This window comes from Carassius carassius, chromosome 13 (assembly GCF_963082965.1).
Source record: "Carassius carassius chromosome 13, fCarCar2.1, whole genome shotgun sequence".
Lineage (NCBI taxonomy): Eukaryota > Metazoa > Chordata > Actinopteri > Cypriniformes > Cyprinidae > Carassius > Carassius carassius.
The window spans coordinates 10362036-10384870 of record NC_081767.1 but is presented as its reverse complement, the minus strand read 5'-3'; the positions used below and the strand labels follow the sequence as shown (position 1 = coordinate 10384870).

At 35.4% G+C, this 22835-nt stretch overlaps 1 protein-coding gene and 2 long non-coding RNA genes across 3 annotated transcripts; 2 read left to right on the top strand and 1 right to left on the bottom strand.

The window, feature by feature from the left end:
• Window positions 1–8938: 8938 nt before the first annotated feature.
• On the bottom strand, window positions 8939–9629 carry LOC132155592 (uncharacterized). Its single transcript, XR_009437295.1, has 3 exons — window positions 9508–9629; window positions 9213–9305; window positions 8939–9129 (listed from the first exon to the last, which is right to left on the bottom strand). It is a non-coding gene; the product is annotated as an uncharacterized LOC132155592 (long non-coding RNA).
• A 1278-nt stretch (window positions 9630–10907) lies between these two features.
• On the top strand, window positions 10908–12595 carry LOC132155591 (uncharacterized). The gene is made up of 3 exons (XR_009437294.1): window positions 10908–10994; window positions 11425–11493; window positions 12060–12595. It is a non-coding gene; the product is annotated as an uncharacterized LOC132155591 (long non-coding RNA).
• Window positions 12596–16134: 3539 nt separating this feature from the next.
• On the top strand, window positions 16135–19173 carry LOC132155505 (uncharacterized). Its single transcript, XM_059564300.1, has 4 exons — window positions 16135–16143; window positions 16273–16340; window positions 17553–18562; window positions 18688–19173. The coding sequence occupies exons 1-4, from the start codon at window positions 16135–16137 to the stop codon at window positions 18933–18935; spliced, it is 1335 nt and encodes a 444-aa protein (XP_059420283.1). The 3' UTR covers window positions 18936–19173.
• The last annotated feature ends 3662 nt before the right edge of the window (window positions 19174–22835 follow it).

Below are 22835 nucleotides of genomic sequence, written 5' to 3'. Positions count from 1 at the left end.
CCAACATCTCGAGACAGTTTGTGTGCCACAAAAGATGATGGTCCCCCGCAGACCCCGAGCAGAGTGACCACTCATGATCGCTCCCCAGCCTGTAAGGGACGTATCCATCATAAGTGTTATGCGATGACAAGGAGCTCCCAACATGGGACCCTGAGAAAGGAACCATGGCTTCTTCCACATGACTAAGGCATGAAGGCATCGCTGCATGACCTTGATCATGTGAAATATGTTGCCCCTCAGGGAAATCCCCCTGGTTCTGAGCCACACTGCAAGGGTCTCATGAACAGCAGACCAAAATATATCACATTGGATGCAGCTGCCATCAGATGCATCAGTCTCTGAACTTTCTTTCTAAGATTGACTAGTTATTTGATATTTGATTTATTTGATTGATTGATTTATTGATTTTCTTAACACAGATTAGTGAATTATTTGTTCAGACAGCTGACTCACCAGTTACAACAAATCTTACTATAAAGAGCATCACTGTAGTTACAGCATCTCTGTAACATACTGTTGAAACTTTCTGAATGCATGGCTAAGCAGGACATGACATTTTGTGAAATGTCATGTCCTGTAACCCCCAAGTTAATATGTATTATACACTTGGAGTGCTGAGCTGCACTGAAATGCAATGAAAATCAGCTCTTTAACCGCTTGGTGTAAAAATATATAAATAAATAAATGTGCAGAGTCTTGCACTTCTAACATAAAAACTACTTTCAGAGGTCTCGTTTCAGCTGAACCACCAGCTTTTATTAGTTTCCAGGGTGACACAGGCTCAAAGTGTGTGTTGTTCTCCTTTCTCTTGAAGGCGCACATCAATTGTATCCCCCGAGTTGAGTAGTTCATAATTAGATGCTGGCTAAGTGTTAGAGGACATGGGTATGCTGCAAGGTCTAAGTCTGCATAAAGAGATAACTGATTAAAAAACTAAATAAGTAACAGTGTTAACATAGTTATAGAACAGTCATTCTCTGTCATGAAACCAAATTTATTTATGCTATTTGGAATGAGCAATGGCAAGCTTTAACATTAAGGCAATTGGAAGTCACATAAAAATCATCATCTGTAGACAATACCACCATCATCAGAAGTTAGTAGAAAAGTACAAAAAACAAACAAAATTCCTAAGTTCAGTGCTGTATAGGGGAAGTTTTCACTAGTTCGATCTAGTTCATCAAAATGAACAAATCTTTATTCAATATTGGCACCCTTGGTAAATATGTCAAAGGCAGCTGCGAAAATAAATAAATAAATGCATTGTTCATCCTTTTGATCTTTTATTTACAAAGTTCTAACCTATCATTGAAGTAAAACAATTAAAAGTGGGTGGAAAGTCTCATTGGGAAATAAAGGTTTTCTCTAGTTCATATTGGTCACAATTATTGGTACCAAATTATTGCAATGTCCTTTTCCAAAGATAACAGCTCTGAGTTGAGAGAGCTGATCATAGATCAGAGACCACTCCTTCATGCAGAATCTCTCCAGATTCTTCAGATTCCCAGATCCATGTTGGTGCTTTTTCTCTTCAGTTCACCCCACTCATTTTCTATAGGGTTCAGGTCAGAGTACTGGGACGGCCATGGCAGAAGGTTAATTTTCTGACCATAGAAGCCAGTGCCATTTGAAGTTCCAGTCTTTACTGACAACTGAATATTCCGGAGTTTGTTTCTGGATGAGGGAGGATAATTTTACTTGATACCCTTCTGAACAACATGTGGTGATGTTGGGGCTGTTTGATCTATCTATCTATCTATCTATCTATCTATCTATCTATCTATCTATCTATCTATATATATATATATATATATATATATATATATATATATATACAGTACAGACCAAAAGTTTGGACACACCTTCTCATTCAAAGAGTTTTCTTTATTTTCATGACTATGAAAATTGTAGATTCACACTGAAGGCATCAAAACCATGAATTAACACATGTGGAATTATATACATAACAAAAACAGTGTGAAACAACTGAAAATATGTCATTCTAGGTTCTTCAAAGTAGCCACCTTTTGCTTTGATTACTGCTTTGCACACTCTTGGCATTCTCTTGATGAGCTTCAAGAGGTAGTCACCTGAAATGGTCTTCCAACAGTCTTGAAGGGGTTCCCCGAGAGATGCTTAGCACTTGTTTGCCCTTTTGCCTTCAGTCTGTGGTCCAGCTCACCCCTAAACCATCTCGATTGGGTTCAGGTCCGGTGACTGTGGAGGACAGGTCATCTGGCGCAGCACCCCATCACTCTCCTTCTTGGTCAAATAGCCCTTGATGCCTTCAGTGTGACTATACAATTTTCATAGTCATGAAAATAAAGAAAACTCTTTGAATGAGAAGGTGTGTCCAAACTTTTGGTCTGTACTGTATATATATATATATATATATATATATATAGAGAGAGAGAGAGAGAGAGAGAGAGAGAGAGAGAGAGGGGGGAAAATGAGAAACAAGAGACCAAAAAATTCAGATGAGCTGAAGGCCACTGTCTGGCCACTGAAAGAAACCTGGGCTTCCATACCACCTCAGCAATGCCACAAACTGATCACCGCCATGTCAGGCCGAATTGAGGCAGTAAATCAAAAGGAGCCTACTAGGAACACACTTTCCAGAAGACCAACAATTCACTATTTTTTATTTTTTTTAAATGGTCTTATGAAGTATTCTAATTTGTTGAGATAGTGAATTGGTGGGGTTTTGTTAAATGTAAGCCAAATTCATCACATTTAAAAGAACCAAAGACTTAAACTACTTCACTCTGTGTGCACTGAATTTATTTAATACATGAGTTTCACAAATACATGAGTTTCACAATTTGAGTTGAATTACTGAAATAAATGAACGTTTCCAAGACATTCTAATTTATTGAGATGCACCTGTATACATATTAAGAGAACGTGATAAACACCATATAAAAAAAAAAAAAGTTAATTTATGCCAAAATCATTATTGTATCTGGACAAAATTGAAAAGTCCATTTTAAATTTTACACAAAATGCAATTTTCACCCAGGGTATTAGGTTATGTTTTCTCCCCTTTTTTTCCACAACGTGAAAAACACCAGTATCCCTTTTTTGCAGAATGTGATATATCTGCTCAAGCAATCAAAGTGCACCATTCCATGCACTCTAGACCGTAATGGTGGCACTTTGAATACACCCGACATCTTAGTTTTCCTCATCTACTTTGTACTTTATCAACAAACAAGGGCTGCACAATAAATCGCATGTGATTGTAATTCACACGACTGAGGTCTTCCAGTTAGAAAGTCCAGGATCAAATTACAGAGGGAACTGTTAAGGCCCAGCAGGTTTAGTTTGTTGATGAGCTGTTGTGGTATTATTGTGTTGAATGCTGAGCTGAAGTTGATGAACAGCATTCTAACATAGGAGTCTTTATTCTCTAGGTGGGTAAAAGCCACGTGGAGGGTGGAGGAAATAGCATCGTCTGTAGAGCGGTTTGGACGGTATGCAAACTGGAGCGGATTGAGTGTGTTGGGGAGACTGGCTGTGGATATGAGACATGTGGGGACGATGATATCTGTTAGGACACCTGTTTCGTCAGGACCTTTAGCCTTACGTGGGTTAATCCTAGGTAGGGTCTTGCTTAAGTTGGCTGGAGACAGACAGAGTGCCTGTTCGGCAGTTTTTATGCAGGTGTGTCATTCTGTATGTCAAACCATGAATAAAAGTGGTTGAGTGCATCCAGGAGGATGTGTTATCATCACAGGCCTGTGGCAGGGGCTTGTAGTCAGTGATGGTCTGAATGGCTTGCCACAGGCTCCGTGTGTCTGTGAAATTATTGTTGATTTTCTGAGCATATGAACGTTTTGCATTTTTGATGCCACAGGACACATTGGCTCTTGCTGTTTTGAGGGCTATTTTATCTCTTGATCTGAATGCTTCATCCTGGTGTTTAGCAGCCCACAAACCTTTGCTGGGACATCCCAGGACATCCAAGATGTAGTTCACTTTCTTCAGTAGAACACAAAGACTTTTTACTCAAACCATTGCAGTCTGTCAGTCATATAATGTAAGTGAATGGGAATAATGGATTTGAGAATCCAAAAAAAAAACATACACAAAACCAAATTAAACTCTGCGGCTCATGACAATTCATTGATGTGTAAAAATGCGTGACACATCTTCTTCTTCTTGCTTTATGTCAATAGGAAGAAGAAGACTTGTCACGTGCCAGCTGTCGCGAGCAAACTCAGGACGCGCTCAGGGCAGTTTGGACATTGCGTTGAATCAGAGGCAAAAATCAACATAGGCCTAAATATTGTTCAGTTTCTTGTACAGATCGAGCGTTTCATGTCTTTAAACATCAACGTATCATCAGCCTCAGGGTTTCAATTGGGTTTGTTTGTGTGTTTTGCCTTTTTTTTCTTTTCTTTTTTCTCAAAGCCCTGATTCCCATTCACTTACATTAAATGTCTGGCAGACTGCAACAGTTTGAGTTAAAAATCTTCTTTTGCATTCTACTGAAGAAACAAAGTTTCATATTTTCAAAAAACATTTTCATTTTTGGGTAAACTATCCATTTAAATTATTTCAATTTAATTTTGAACATGTCAAATGAGAAAGAAAGTTTAATTTTGATACAAACAATACATTACCTTACAAAAAATTACTGCAGTTTTTTAGAAGTAATACTACAGTTTTTGTTACATGTAGAAAAATGCTGTTTTTTGGACATGAAAAAACTGCAATATTGCAGTATTATTGTAAAAAAAGAAGTCTGAAGTTTTACTTTTGTATTTTAGTACTACTGCAGTTGTACTGCAGTTGTATTTTGGAAGTACTTCAGCTGTACTGCATCTGTATCTCAGTATTATTTTACTAGTACTTTAGATGTATTGGAGCAGATGCAGTACAGCTGAAGTATTTCTAAAATACAACTGCAGTACAATTGCAGTAGTACTAAAATAAAGATTACAACTAAAGTACAAGTACTAATAAAATGCTGTACAGATACAACCGTGTTATCCAGAAAATAGTTTTATTTTCACACATATATGAATTTATGTACAAAACAACAGTGAAACTGCAATGTAACAATACATGTTTTTTTAATTTTAATTTAAACTTTAAATAACCGGCTGAGAGTTAGAAATTAAGTGAATAAATAAATCCTTTGCAAATAAACACTTTATAGTCTATTTCCATTACTCAGGAAGGTTTCGTTTTTTGAATAGCTTGTCCTCGTTGTTAAGCTTGGTTCTTATGAAAAGAAAAAAAGATTCAGAAAAACTATCAAGTTTCAGTTACAGTCAACAACATATAGTAACATATAGCATATAGTATGCTTAAACTGAATCTTGCATTGTGGTTTCACCAAATGTTTGGGGTAAGTATTAATACTGTTCCCAATTCATTTGTAATGGCATATTGGTCAGCATTAATGGCTATGAACATTTCAAGTAAATTAAGTTAAGGTAATACTTTACTTCTTAAAGCATTTATGTATAATACATAATTAAGGTGTTCATAATGCACATTATATTGCATTGTATATTTTCATAAATAATTGTTACTAAAGTTAAAATGCATTATATATGCAGATTGGTAGTTACATCTGAAATTGGTTGTTTGTCATTTGTTTTAATGCCTTACACATTATGCATAACACTTTTTTATGAAGCCTGTATTTATAATGCATTACAAGTGTATTTTTATTGTATTATAATGCATGCATAATGCCTTATAAACAACTTTATAATGTGTTATATCGTCTCATTGATAATCTTAACAATAGTAATAATACTTATTTGTGGTTATAAGTATTAAGAGTATGACTATTTATAATTTTATTCACTTATGTAATAATGGATTATATATCCCATAGTTTCATATATTTTGTTTCCCCAAGAGTCATACTGTATCTTGACTTTGTTGACTTAAGTTACAACATTGTATTTTTAAATGTAAAAGTTTCCAGTGAGTTTAAAGGGATAGTTCACCCCCCCCCACCCCCCCCCCCCCAAAAAAAAAAATCATAATTAATTCACCCTCACATTGTTGTGACTAAACCTGTATTGGTTTACAATTTTGTGTTTTTTTTTTTTCAAACTTATACAGGTTTGCAACGACATGAGGGTAAATAGATGAGGATATAATTTTTATTTTTAAGGTGAACTATCCCTTTAACTCACTGGAAACTCTTTTACATTTAAAACAATACAATATTGTTTTGTTGATTGCACATATGGAACATGTTTTATTTACTATGTATTACAATAAAAATGTAAAAAGCAAATGTCTTATAACCACATGATATCTTATGGCTTGTTAAAGCAGGCAAAGACTACTTATAAAAATCATGAGCACATTGTTTAATGCTTTAGATGTTTAAAATAAGACTTTGTTAATGTCTCTTTACTTTAAGCAGTTAAAGAGACTCATAAGATGTAAAATGATACTGTGCGGATCTTCAATGTCAATAATGTCAAAGATATAAGTCTTGGGTAAGCAAAATATAGGAAATTATGGGATATATAATCCATTATTACATAAGTGAATTAAATTGTTCATTTTGTGTTATAAACAGTCTACTCTTAATAGTTATTACCACAAATAAGTAATTATTATTAATATTATTATGATTATCCATGAGAAGATATAACACATATATTATAAGGTTGTTTATATGTTTATTTGTTTATATAATGCTTTATAAGGCTCAACCTGGTGTTATGCACTCTTAAACGTTATGACCACAAATAGGTAAGCATTATAATGTATTATTACTCTTATGTTTTTTTATATGATAATACAAAATGATAAGTACAGGCTTCATAGGAATTGTTACTCAAATCTATTGCATTAATACAATGAAAAACACATGGGGAAGTGGTCTCATTAAGCTCACATATAGAGCAAATCCCACTTCATGGAAAATCATGATTTCTGTTGTTGAAACTTTACTTTTTATTAGGCAAGGTAAATATGTTGTTCTTAAGTTATCTGGGATAATATCCAGCAGTCACTGGAGAAGTACTAAAACTTGAATCATATGTTAACTGATATGATTTTTCTTTTTGATATTTTTTCTTTATGAATATAATTTAAAATACGAAAATAGTTGATGTTATTATGTAAAAAAAAACAAACAAAAACAAAAAAACTTTTCCATATGTATACAGTTTATCAACAATTCTTTAATAATTGTAAAAAAAATAATTTAATTAAAGTGTTTATTTTTTTTATGTATTTTTTTTAAATGTTAAGAATTTAAATGTAAAAGGCATAGGGGGCCAAGAGCATGCGGGTATCAAATGTGTTTTAATTCCACTCCAGAGTTTTTAAATTTGCAATTAAATAAGTCTTTTAATTATCATTTGATGACAAAAGATCTAATTCTGAAAGCTATTAATATAACAATTCGAAATTACTTAAAAATTTACTATAAACAACTAATAATATACATGGACTGAAACAAACTAAATTGTTTGACAAATAAATAATAAAGCAACTGATAAAAATCCCAAATTCTCTTTCACAGCAGAGCTAGTCTGTAGAAATACATGAGGAGTTACCTATTAAGACGGACACTGTGTGAACTGGAAGTGCCTCTTTGCTGGTCTCTGCATTGGGTGCCTTTCTTCCATTTAGAGAGTGAGTGGCAAGAGTTTCTCGCCCAAAGGTTACAAGGAAAAGCTCGCTGGTAAATTTTTTTAAATCTTGGGTGTTGATCCTATCAAACTGGCTTCTCTTGATCCGCACCCCCTCCCCCAAATTGATGTAATCGACTACCTAGTGGGGAACAGCAGAGAACAAATTGTTTTCTTTTCTTTTCTTAAAAAGTAAAAGAATTGAAAAAAAGTTGACCACCACAGTGATAGACTACAATCTAAAACAAAATGGCTCAGAAATGCCTTTTAGAATAAATTATAAAGTTACAGAGCAAAATCCAAATACTTTGCCCAGTACAGAGTTAAAAACAACATCAGCAACCCCAAGTTGTGTTAAGTGAAAGAGGTAGATTTTAACCCACCTTCTAGCCAGAATTGAAAATTCTGACAGAAAATGGAATACAATACAATAATTGTATAATTGGGGACCTACTTACCTGCTTACTTCCTTGAGCAGAGTATGGTTCTTGAATTTGAGAACCGATGTTTTGAGAAGATGAGGTCTGCAGAGTGTCAGGCTTTATTTCTTTATTTCTCCTACTGTGCCTTTTAGCTCCTGCACAACAGCATGCATTTCTGGAAAAAAGCAGAGCGACACAATCATGTTCACGATCCACAAAACCTTTACAGTGCCCTCCACATCTATTGGCACCATTTATCCTCTTGGTCTTTCATTCAAAATTCTAATCTAAAATCAAAATAAAATAATTGGGAAAAATATTCATATGAATTGATAAATACAGTCGTGGACAGGATAAATGGGGAGTTGGAAAATTAGCCTATTTCCAAAAAAAAAAAAGTGGAGTGTTCCTTTTCATCAGGCACAGCATTTTCCTAATGAAGCTGTCGCTTTAATTGTCAGTTCGCAAAGACCCACCCCCCTTAGTTACTGTCGCTATGCCCGACAAGCTATGCTGCCCTCATGCCATTCCATGTTCTCACGCAAGGAAAAATACATTGCGTAGCAGAGAGGAGACTGACAACGCACTCACTGACAGACAGGACAGAACAGGTTACTTTTCGGTTACTTTTGATATTTCTGCGTGTGAGATCATTGCAAGATCTCTGTTTGCGAGTGACTGCCTGTGTGTGTGTGTGTGCCCTACAATAAAAGCAGCACTTTAATTTAGAACAGTGATTCAACTGACTTGTAACCTGGGCATTCATTGTTTAATGCACACCTTCCAGCCAATCAGAATCGTATTCAAAAAGAACATGATATTATATACATTGAAGAAGATAGTTCACAAAATTGAGAACAATTGCTGTACTATAGCTAGATTTCATTATACCTTTCCACTCCCTCAGCTCTCTCTCTCTCTGCTTTTATCCTGAAGCGACACTCATATTTTAAATCTTCTTTAAGCTCTTTAATTTCATTTTTTAACTCTTTGATCTCTTCAGCCATGTCTGACCTCTTACATGGCTGAGGAGACAAAGGACTTGGTACACTTGAATCCTTCAGCACTCCCACAGCAGGTCTTGGTTCCTGAAGTACAATATCCGTTATTATGTATTCTAGCTGTAAAGTTATAGTTTATGAAAGATAAAATAAAGTAGCTTCCTGCTCACATTTATTTGAATGCAGCTTTGTTTCACCGCAGCCATAATCTTCTGTTGAATGATGTTTTCGGTCTTTTTTTTTTTTGTTACCGGTGCATTTTCCTGAAAATAGAAATCACACAATAAAAAAGTATCCCAGAAAAATTTAAGTATTAAACATAAATGCTTGTCTACAGTGTATTTACATGTATAAAATATACAGGACTAGGCCTACATGTAACTGGATTTCTTGATCTTATTTAAATACTATCTAAAATCAGGTTGACATTTGAGTTAGAATGTGAATGAGATTTTATCCATTTACCAGGTCCAGAAATGAAGTCTCGCCAACATCTGTTGAGGACCTTTTTACTTTCTCTCTTCTACCCTTTCCTAATGTTTCCTCTGTTGCAAAGAGGGGTATACTGTCAAAGTCACAGCCATTTTAAAAAATTTTTCTCAAGTTAATTAGGAGCTGACGCTCTCCTAAAAAAAACAAAAACAAAAAACAAAAGACACATTCAGTGAAGTTTTGTTTATTCCATTATTATAAATGTTTTTTTTTTTTCATAAGTTTTTATATTTTAACTGTTGAGCTTCAATGATAGCATAATACATTTGTCTATTCACAAAGGATTGTGCGTTAACTGGTTGGAGTGAGATTTTAATGATAGCCTACGATTAATCAGTCTCACTTTGAAATTAATATCTTTCCAACGCATTAAAATGGATCCCATAAATGGTCAGTTTACTTCTGGTAATTGTATTACTAAAACATGACAGTGAATGTATCACCTCCAAAAAAACAACATTGTTTTGTCTTTCTATCAGACTCGAGGTCTGTGTTGATCAGTCCTCGCGAGGCTGTGCTCGTGCCTTAATTGCGCAACTGCGCGTGCGCTACAAATCAGTACGTAAGCAGCGTTTCCCCCTATTTTCTCAACTGTGTTTGAATAAAAGATAAATAAAAGTATTTGTACAGCTCTCTAAATTAAATAACCAAAGATAAGAGGAAATTAGACATTATAGCCTACTCACCACTAAACTGGATGACTCGACAAGGCCAACGCTGCAGCTCGCCTGACGAAGTTTTCTTCCAGTAAACATATGCTTCCTCTTCTTTGTTCCACTTGTGAATGGCCTCGGGGTGTAGTTTTGACATTTTTTTGTGTTTTATTTGTGAAAGTTCACATATATGAACGGTGTTGTCTGTGGAAAAATCTACCAAAACGTAGTTTATGTCCATCCTGAGCGAACGAAGACGCTGACTGACAGTTGGCTCATCAAGTATCAGCTGCTCTCGACACTCGTTGTCAGGGCAACGAACGCGCGAAGAAGATCTAGTCACGCGAGTGCTAATTATCTATGAGGGTGAAATGTCCAACAGGCGAAAAAAATACAAATCTTTTTTAGAAGATGACTATATTCACAAAAACTAAAATCCCAGAAGAAACAAGTACAAAATATTTCTGGAAGATGATGAAGTAGAACCCCACAGAAGCACAAGTGTACGGAGAAATAGCAGGGAAGGTGATGTTGCAAGCCTGTCACCTCAGGTAAAATAAATCAAGTCAAAGTTCAATTAAGGCAATATAACCTCTAATTCAGTTCGCTTAATATTATTTGACAGTATTTTTAATTATTATTTATTATAATAATACACATTTTGCAATACATGGAGACATTACACAACTGTCTTGAGGGTAATTTAGTTTTTTACTTTAGACACACACAGAGAACTGAGTTGATGCTGAGTCTGAGGAAGACACACAACTGCTCTGCAGAGAAGAGGCAGCTAGGCAACTCACTGAGGTATTACAAAATATTTAGTTTGCTCTTGATTTTATATATATTCCTTTTTTATTTTAATCATATTTATATCATTTTGATTGTATGCCAACCATGCAGTCAATCAATTGGTAGCACTTTACAATAAGGTTTTATTAGTTAACATGAACTAATAATGAGCAAAATACTTCTACAGCATGTATTGATCTTAGTTAAAGTTAATTTCAACATTTACTAATACATTATTAAAATAAAATGTTGTATTTATTACCATTAGTTAATACACTGAGCAAACAATTAACCGCTATATTTGTATTAACTAATAAACAAATGTATTGCTCATGGTTAGTTAACAAAGATCTTACTGTAAAGTGTTACCAATCCTTTTACAGTTTACCATTTTATTTTATATTTTTTGTAAGCCTGACGGTCATTTACATTTTTACATCTTCAGCCATATGACATATCAGGTGGTGATATAGAAGACGAAGAGCAAAACACAAAATGGTTGAGCAATGAAGAGGTAGGGTATAGTCTAATAAAGGACATGTTTGTTATGCAAATGTGCTATAATGTACCTTCCTTTTTATGATGAAGTTATCCTTTATTAATATGTATTTACAATAATACAGTTGAATAAGTTGAAAATAAATTCTGTTACCGAAATAATCCCATGGAGGATAACATTTAATTTGAGAAAACTGATTGTGCCAACCATTCATATTTAGGAACTAATATTTATATTATATTATTAATTTAAATGTATTTAAGTTGAATATAAAGCAATGAATTAATCATAAAACAACACTTCAGTTCAACTCTCCTGATCAGTTGAGTTCACACATAACAATTTTACTACTTAGTGCAATGAACTAAATATTTAAGTGATATTTACTTGTTTCAATTAGTATATTTGACTATTTTACACTTAATCGCTGTATTTCAATTCACAGTACATTTGATTTTACAGTAAAGCACTGGCAGCACTGTTTTTTGAAAGTTGTGCATGAGTAATGTGGACAACTGTAATGCAAAATGACTTTAAATTGCCATACATATATTTATTTCCTTCTCATTTTTCATCTCTAGCAAAGCCGTTCCAATCTTGAGGATGGAAATATCAGAACCACCACTTGTGTCATTGATGGAGACCAGCCTTTGTATCCTGGAGCCAAACTTTCAAAAGGGGAAAGTCTGACTCCACTTCTAGGCTACATGCTACGCCACCATGTGACCAAGGCAGGAAGTCAAGATTTACTGCATCTGCTGCAGATGCTTCTCCCTGAAAATAATTTACCCTCCACCAACTACCTGTTCAAGCGTGCTTTTGACACAGCCAGCTGGCAGTTACATCACTATTGTCTGAATCCTGACTGTGGAGCTTACATTGGCATATTAGATGTCGAGAGTGTACTATGTCCAATGTGTGATACAGAATGCAAAGTATCAGAACATCTGAGTAAAGGCTATTATTTTATGTACACCCCCTTGAGAGATGAAATTAAAAATCTTTTTGAAAATCACAACCTTAATGAAAAACTATCACAGACAAACAACTCTGATTGCATCCGAGATATCAGTGATGGTACACTGTATAAGAGAATTCCAATGCTGACAGACCAGGGAAATATATCTTTGACATGGAATAGATGGTGTCCCAGTGTTTAACTCTTCAAGCAATTCAATGTGGCCAATTCAGTGTACCATAAACGAAGTCCCTCCTTCCGAACGAAAAAACTTTGTGTTGGTGCCTGCACTCTGGTTTGGGCAAGCCAAGCCAAAAATGGAAAGCTTTCTAAAACCATTCATTGAAGAGTGCAGATCTTTAGAATCTGAGGGTGTTGTGTGGCACAACACTGTGACAAAAACGTATGAATGTTCAAAAGTTGCTGCAATTCTATGCAGTGTTGACTCTGTTGCAAGGGCTCCAGTGCAGAATATCAACCAGTTTAATGGGGCACATGGCTGTAATTTTTGCACTCATTCTGGAGAGAGAGTGGAAAAGGGTGATGGGTTTACCAGGGTCTACCCACTCTCAGTACCCATTCCTAGTCTGAGAACACATGAAGGCATGATCCATGATGCAGAACTGGCCTCTGTAAATAACCCAGTCAATGGTGTTAAAGGACCAAGTCTTTTGACCACATTACAGTGTTTTGACATGGCAGAAAGTTTTGTTCCAGACTATTTACATAGTGTACTTCTTGGAGTAGTGCGGCAAATAACAGGCTTGTGGTTTGACAACAAAGTGCCAGAAGTAAACGTCAAAAATCCAAGTGTCTTGAAAGAGATAGACAAACGTTTGAAATCAGTCAGGCCACCTAGCGAGATAACCCGTCTGCCACGATCTGTAAAAGAACGGCAAAAATGGAAAGGAAGTGAGTGGAGAACATTTCTTTTAATCTCTCCATTTGTACTGATGGGTTTAATCCCGACACAGTATTTCCACCACTGGATGCTACTAGCCTTTGCAGTTTATCTGCTAACTAGTTCACATATTTCACATGTGAACATCGACAAGGCTCATATGGCTCTTTGAGAGTTTGTACTTCTAACCGAGTCTCTGTATGGAAAGCAAGAAGTATCTTACAACATTTATCTCCTTCCCCACTTAGCTGAGAGTGTCAGAAGATATGGACCTTTGTCCTTGACGTCAACATTCGTCTTTGAAGGATATAATGGTAGACTGCTCAAACTTTTCAATGGAACACAACATGTACCATTGCAAATAGCTTAAAATCTAGCAAGACTAAAGGAGCTAAAAATATTAACTAGAGTTTACATTGCAGAAGAATCCCTGGCACATGGACACGTTTCATCAGCACTTCGGGGTTATTCCTTGTGCAAAAACGTACAGTGCAGTAGCTGCAATTTTTTTGGTCATGGTCAGGTGAAGGAGCTACCAATGTCTCAGCACATCCTACTACAGGATTCTGGAATTCATACAGAACAAAATCAAGCCACCTACTTTCAGAGGTTTGTTTGTGATGGGACACTCTACTCCACTGATCAGTATGACTCAAAATACTCCAGATGTAATTCCTTGGTAACCATTGGGCAACAGGTTGCAAAAATTGAACACATCATTGTTGTTCAAACACAGGCCTCCCCCAGACAACCAGTTTTACTGTTAAGGTTAACAAATCAAATTCAAGCCTTTCTCAAAAAGCGAACAGAGTATGTTTGCATGGATTCTCACATACTTAATGTCACATTCTGTGCAGGCTACAAGGCAGTACTTCCATCTGAAGTAACAAACAAATGTATAGAAATTGTAAAAAGACCAGATGGGCTTGTCATTTTGACCCTACCAAACACATATGAAAGAGATGAAAAAATAAGCAGAATTTGATTTACTGTAGTATCTCAATGTACTATGTGAGGAGGAGAAAATTAATGCTTTGAGAAAAGAATGTTTACGGATGAATCATTAGTACAAATTTAGTAAAATTTCATTGTGTATGCTTACCCATCTATTCATTAGAATAACTCAATATAAATGTACTATATTTCTTGTATTAACTGCATGTTTCAATCTCAGAATGTGACAAATGATATGTATATATGTATAAAAAATACAAAATGCAATACAAATAAACATTAATTGAAAATCACATGTGTACTTGCTTATTTAAAATAATTAATAACGAGATTAACAAATGATCAGAATCAGATTTATTGTGACAGTATCTCAATGTAAAATGTGACGAGGAGAAAATTAATACTTTGGGTAAATAATTTATATTTTTGCATCCTTAGTACAAATATAGTAAAAAAATATTGTGTATATTTACCCATGAATATTGAGAACTCCGTATAAACGTACACAAACCATTTGCATCTTTTATGCATTGGCTATATCTTAATTGTTATGTTGTGGCTGATTTATTGATTTTATTTGAAAAATTGAATTGTCAGCAAGTGAGTACATGCGACGAACAACCGTATAAGTCCAAAAAAAACAAAAATTGAGATAACCATGTGACTTCAATGTATGTGTGTCACTTTGTATACAGAATCACTTTGGGGGCTGTTTGCGCGACCAAAACTCTGAATTTAAAATTTTAAAATAGTCTCACGCGGAAAAACCGTTTATGTCCACTAACGAAAAATGGAGACGCCGGTTGCTTTCATGTCCGCTGCGGACATTAATAGACGAAACGTCGGCAAAAAAAGGAAAGCGAACATGAATGAATGGAAGGACAGAGCAAGGAAGTCTTTGAGGGATGCTGGGAAACCATATGTGAACCGGAGAGGAGAGCAAAAACGAGGAAAATGTCCACCAAAAGAGGTGAGTGAAAAACCGTATACAAAGTATCTACATAAAGTTAGCGGTTACAGTCAGAGGGGCGTATAGGCTACTGGGCGTCGTCTACTACAGTTCATTCATATAGCTCACTCTGTTTAAAGGCTCAAGTCATGAATGGGTCGATATGAAAGCTGAGAAAATTAGGATTCAGGGGACGTTTTAAACATGTCTCTAAGTTACTCCTTATAACCACGGAGAAATGAATCGAAACGCATTAGGTGCAGCCCAGCTGCGTCTAATGTTAGGCTTGAATGTTTTTTATTTTTTTTACCATTCATTGATTGTGTTATAAGGACTGCTGGCAGAATTTTATATACATAAACAAACATATGTAAATTCATCCCCAATCTTTAAGATGTTTAGAGTAGAATTTGATTGCTTTATGTCTTCACTGAAATTGGTAAAAAATAAAAATAAAAAAAGTCATTGACGTGTTTAAAATATTTTGATATAATTTTTGGATCCCTGTTACCATTTAATGCAACACTTTGTTTTTGTAATATTGTATGCTATGCTATGTTTGTTACTTGTTATTTAATAAATAATAAAAAGAAATAAAAAAAGGTAATAAAAAAATGCATTGATTGTGTAAGCTGTTATATATTCTAGCTAGTAACCTTAATAGCTGCTAATAGCTCTAGTGTTTCATAGCTCAAAAAAACGCTAATGTGACTTTGTTTCTGTTAAGGGAAAGGCGTGCAAGGAGACATGTCCCAGGCAGTGTTCAAGCCTAACAGACCAAAGAAAACTCCAGCTCTTCACAGAGTTTTATGCTGTCTCTTATGAGAGGCAGAAGGCTATCATTCTCTCTGGTTTAGAGCAGGTATGCTAACTTAAGCAATTCATGACCATATCATGTCAACAGTATGCAATGCATTACAATGTAGGCCCATGAAATAACCAGTGAATTGAATACTACTGTATGCCTTTAATTCACTAAGACTGCATATGTGCCTGATCACTGATCATCCCAATATGTCTTTTTACTTCTAGCACAAGGTGAGTCGCAGACGACCACGTGGGCCCGACACTGAGAATACAAAGAGGAAGTACACCTTCAAGTACCATGTGCAACAAGGAGGCCAAAGACTTGCTGTTTGTAAGCTCACATTTATGTCAGTCTTTCAACTGACCAACAGTCGCCTACAGGCAAGTTTTATACAGCCTAGCTTTTTCCATTTGTTAACTTTTTATTACATGCATGATTTTAATTAGATACATTGTCCATAACATATTTATTTAAAGTTGGTCTGTCACTTATCTTTGAAAAGGTTATTCAAGAAAAGTTAGGCAGTCAGTCTGAGGGAACAGAGCAGGTAGTCAGGTCTCCATTAGAGGACTTCAGAGGAAAACATAAGAACAGGTAAAAAAAAAAAAAATCTTGAAGGACCTCATGCTCTCGTCCTGTTAGTTTTTAAAGCTGCACCAATGTCAGCATCAGTTGCCCTACAACATTGCCTGATCTAATGGTGCACTGGACGCTGGCATTATAGAGCGTCGGGTGCCTTGCCACCCTATAACGCCAGCATGCACAAACTGTAATGGATAGGATTCAGCTCACTGTTGTTGCCCAGTCAGGAAACATATTCTTGCACTTTGAGATCGATATCAGAGGTAAAGTGCTATGCAAATGTAATGTATGATCCCAGGATTTCGAGATCGGCCAAAATGTCCGGGATTCGCTTTTGCGTTGTACAGTTGCCATTCACTGTGTTTACTGTGGCGAGCAGGACGAGACTGAGGGCCGCGGGAGAACGGTGCGAGGCCGGTGGCGTGATTACTGGTGAGCAACACCTGTGAGACGCACCGGTCTCGTGTCTCTCACGGAGGAGCGGGAATTTTCTTAGCAATGCTAAAACGCACACATCAATCGATCACATGTTTAGCGTTCATGTAAACATTACATTTAGATTCACCAATCAGAATGAATTCAGTTAGATTGAAACAAAAGGTGTGCATGTAAACAATGACAATTTTTGCATCATCTGAGGATTTTATCCAGACAAAAAATACATAAATCTCTCATCTCAGGGGGATATGAGGGAGGAAAGCATGGTAATTCGAAAATACTACTGGTTTTCTACTAATACAAAGCTAAATGCTAAATCCTGAAGTATCCCTTTAATGATTGTTTGTGAAAAACAAAATCCTATAGTTTAGAGAAAAGTTTACAATTCTATTAAATTTTATTGTCACAGAAACAATGCAATTGTGCAAAACAGACCAGTTTATTATATTTCCCTTGTTCATGAGTTGTGTTGTTTATTTTTTAGGCCTCATAGCATTCATCCTGCAGTGAGAGAGGGGATAAGAGAGCACATCCTGAGCTTCCCACGCCAACTGAACCACTACTCACGGATGAAGGGAGATGTGGAGAGGGAGTACCTGAGCCCTGATTTAAACCTGCTCCGCATGTTCCGCCTATACAAGGAAAACAATCCGGCATCCACTGCAAAGTTCTGGCTCTATAGGGACATCTTCAAGCAGCAAAACCTCAGTTTTGGGCAGCCAAGAAGTGATACTTGTGCAAAATGTGACGCCCTGTTCTCAAAATTAGTATCTGCTACAACAGATGGAGAAAGGTTGAAGATCGCAGCCGAGAGTGAGCTTCACCACCGGAAAGCCGAAAAAGCGTACACCCAGTTGCAGGCTGACACAGAGTGGGACAAAACCAATGATGACTGCCATGTCATTTGCATCGACATGCAGGGGGTAGTGTTCACGCCAAACCTGACACACTCCAACGTGTACTATCAATGGCAGCTGGCCAACTACAACCTCTGTATCCAGGAGATGGGCATTGACAAACCTCCTACAATGTGCCTCTGGCATGAGGGCATCGCTCACAGAGGTTCCATCGAGGTGGCAAGCTGTCTTTTGAAGTGGGCAGAAACATCTTTCGCTCCCCTAGTCCAGGCAAAGGAACGGAAGCTCATCATCTATAGTGACCGATGCTGTGGGCAGAACAACAACTGGCGAGTCCTAAACCTCATGGCCCTACTCGTATCTAGAGGGTACTTCAGTCAGATAGAGCAGAAGTTCATGGTGTCTGGTCACTCCTTCCTTCCCTGTGACCGTTCATTTGCCACGCTGGACAAGAGGCATAAGGTGTCCACACTCCACACCCCCAGCGATGTCGCCGAGATGATCCGTGGAGCCAGGCAGCTGCATCCATTTAAAGTAATTGAGATGAAATGTGCGGACTTCAGGCAGCTCCCTGATGCAACATTAAAGCATCCACCTGGCTTCCTAATCACATCCATGATGTGGTTGAAAGTGACAGGTAAAAAACTAAAGAACTAAAGAACTAGACTAAAACTAAACTGGTTTTCTGAGATTTAACAGTGTTGGGGATATGTGCGTGAAGGAAGAATCTTTATTTAATTTCTTGTTGAATCATGATTTCAGCTACTGATCCATGGTGTGTCCACACAAAAGGGAGCCACAGCCTCTACGAGGGATGGAAGCATTGGCTGATCACCAAACAGAGGAAGAATCAACCACCTCCAGCTCCCTTGTTTTCCACCACGTATCCTCGTGCTTACGAGGACCCTCTGCCCATCAAGAAGGAGAAGCACCGTGACCTTATGAAAATGCTAGCCTACATGCCAGCGGAGGCCCAAGCATTTTATGGGACACTAGAATGTGAAGAGTAGCCTGGTATGTGTAGGTCATGTGCAGGGAAAGGTGGGATATATTGTGTATATTGTGTGAAATGAATCATAAAAGTAGCTGTAGCTTATCTTGTATGCCTTATCTTATGTTGTATAATAGTAATATATAGGTATTTATTTTATTTTATTTAGAACCAAAAAAAGGAAGACATATATGGTAAACTAGCATATGGAACCAGCATGGAATGAAGATGATGTATGTCTGTATTGTAAATATGTATTGTTTACCGTTATTACTGTTTATTGTTTGTATGTATTGTTTATTGTAAGTATGTACGGTTTGTTTGTACTGACGTTTATTTTCTGTACTATAAGTAGGCCTATGTATTGTTCATTGTTCGTACCGTATTGTCCGCGTTTTTGTTCTGTGATTTACGTTGGCAAAAAATAAAAGAAATTGAAAGAAATAAATGCTTAATATTTTCTTTAAGGTTCTGTTACTGTATTAAAACTAAGATAAAATAATTAAATCTCCAGTGGTTTAAATTGATATGATTAATTGGACTTATACTGTTATTCCACATTAACTGGACATATACTGTTCTTCCACATTCCAGAAATGTAAATTACTCTAACTTTTTATTTTTAAGATTGATACTAAAAAATCCTATCTCATTAGAATTGGGAAGCTTTTGTTGTCTATCTTCAATTAAAAAAAAAAAAGTAATATAATATTCAGAGTCCAAATTAAAAAAAAATGTATTATTCAAAAATTGAAAATATGGACTTATATGGTTCTTCGTCTCAAGCCCCCTCAAGTGTCCACAAAGTCACCAAGTTTCATGCCATTTAGATTAAGACAACTTTTATTATTATTATTATTATTATTATTATTATTATTTAAGATAGCTTAAGGGTTAATGTTGCAATGGTCCATAGCTTTTTCTTGCTGTACAGTAGTAGCCTACCTTTACCACAGCTGCAGTAATGTAGTATTAGTGTAGGTTTATACCTGCATTTCAGTACTTCATTATATTGGAAAACTAAAGTTGTACTTGATTTGACTGTAGATGTGGTAACATTTACTGTAGTTTTACTGCTGTCGTACTTCAATGTACTGCAGCTGTACTGCCATTATACTGCAAATCTATGGCTGTGCTTAACTATACTGCAGTTAAACTGCTTTGTACTGCAGTTTTACTGCAGTTGTACTTCAATATACTGCAGTTGTTTTTTTGTAAGGGTTAAAAAAAAAGAAAACATCAACAAAATGCAGTCTCTTAATCAATATGTTACTGAAACTCTTCTAGCCCCCTGCTGCATGTGTGGCACAGCTAATTTATGATTGATATTCAAACAATATGTTTTATTTTATTTTTTTAAACTATATGGCTACTCTTTGTAAGACATAATTTTGATTCTATTTACTTTCTGCATTGTTCTCTTAGGATCTCCTACTGTCTGTGTGGATCCCTGTTAATTTTCTCTGTATATTTCCATGTCCTCTCTCTTCCACTAATTTCTCTCCCTCAATTCTTTCTCTCAAAACAAAGTATGACATTTTATACTTATTTCCTTGACACTTTATAACAGTACAAATTTTCTTTAGAAAGTAGCTTAATTAATGTAATTACTGCATTTATGAACACTAAGAAAAAGTATAAAAGTGTTTTAAATTTTTAATTATTTAAAATGCTTTTTAAAGAGACCTTGTCCTCTGTTGTGACATCTTTGTCTTTTGGTGTGACAGTACAGGCTTCACACCGGAAGAAATTTTTCTCTCACACCATAGGACGTTTCAGGCTTTTGTGTTAATTAATGACCTTTCTATTCCAAGCTAACCTGTCATTAGTGGTAAGCAAGACACATTTGCATAATTTCCATTATTGTGAGTTTAATATGCAGTTTTTAATGTAAAAAATATAATTTAGGACATCAAAATGTAACTAATATTAATTAAAAACATCTAATAACACTGCAGCTTTCATAACAACAGGTCCATGTAGGGCAATGAATGATTTACTGCATTTTAAATAACAATAATATTAATTATATTCAGTTTTATCTTGTGGGACAGTGAAAATGCCATGTCACATCAACTACCCATATATATATATATATATATATATATATATATATATATATATATATATATATATATATATATATATTCACACTGAACCGTAACGGTGCGAACATCTCGGTTCAGTGTATGAGGCCTGAACAATGAACAAATACAGGCAATTCACCCCCAATCCAGAAGGGTGTGCCCTTGGCAATGCAACGCTGTTTGATAACCAGCCACCAGCAGAAGAACAGCGAATGCCCCGTGCATCCCATGATTTGCGCACTTGAAAACAAAGCCCACTAGACAGTGACCATGTGTTGACTCTGAATGCTCTTACAGACTGGCAAAGGCTTGTGCACTCAACTGTTTGCGAAATGGAGCTTTGTTTTATTATACCTCTCTCATTTTGCACAAATCTTAATATTACATAATATTTCCATATTTGTGATGTAACATATCTGAATGCTAAATTATGTAAATTATAAGCTTTGTACTTCAGTTCCAATAGTGAAACAGAGGCGGGCGCACTGATGTTTGGTTCACTATATTTTATTTTGATAAGGTACCAACTGTGCTGTCAATGCTGGAACTGATGTGTTTTGTGTGTGTGCGCCGGCGTAATCACTTCAACTATTTCCTTATACCAGCAGAATCAACTTTAAACACTTATTGTCTTATTAATAATGCATCATAAAGGTCTGCTTTTATTTGTGCACACTCACAATGAAAACAAAACTTTCTGCTTGTGTAAAATAAAGAAAACAAATAGGATTCTGCCATTTGAGTTTTTCTTTCTGTGAAGTGTCACAAAAGTTAACTGAATCTCAGTATATATAGGTATGTTACATGTAAAAAAAATCCCCTTGTTTATCTGTTTATCTATATATATATATATGGTACAGACCAAAAGTTTGGACACACCTTCTCATTCAAAAAGAGTTTTCTTTATTTTCATGACTATATATATATATATATATATATATATGCAATTGTTGCACTAATATTAGATTTTAGTGACTATGACAGTAAAATGAAAATAAATTGTCCATAACAAAAATATATCTGTGTATTATGTGCATATGTATTATGTAAATACACACACACATGCATGTATATATTTCAGTAAAATGTTATGTTTTTATATTAAATGTATTTATATAATATAAATAAATGTGTCTATGTATATATATAATATTGGATGCGATTAATAGCTATAAATTGTTTGACAGCACTAATAGCCATTAATCGCATATATATGTAAACAAAAACATATATTTGGGTGTGTGTAGTGTGTATTTTAATTATGTATATATAAATGCACACACAAAGTATACATTTATATATTTTACAGGATATTGAAAATATTTACATGTATATTCATTTATATTTATATATATATATATTATATATATCTATATATACTGCTTGTTATACATGCATGTGTTTGTATTTATATACATTTAGTCATTTAACAGCTTTTATTCAAAGCAACTAACAAATGAGATCAATAAAACAACAAAACGAACAAAAGAGATATGCAAGTGCTATAAAAAGTCTCAGTTAGCTTAACATAGTACATGTAGCAAGTTTTTTTTTATTTTTTTTATTATATAATAAAAAAAACGGTAGAATACAAAAGAATAGAGCAGCTTCTGTTATGTATTTATTTTGAGATAACAAGCATTTAGGGGCAAGGTTTTTTAAAGAATATAATTTGAATAAAGAGAGTGCTAGAGGTAGAGGGTCAAATAAAGATGGAAGAAGTGTGTTTTTAGCCGATTCTTGAAGTTAAGGACTCAGCTGCTTGGATTGAGGCAGGTAGGCTATTATAACATTAACATATTTGACAGAATAAAACCATGTGAATAAACAGA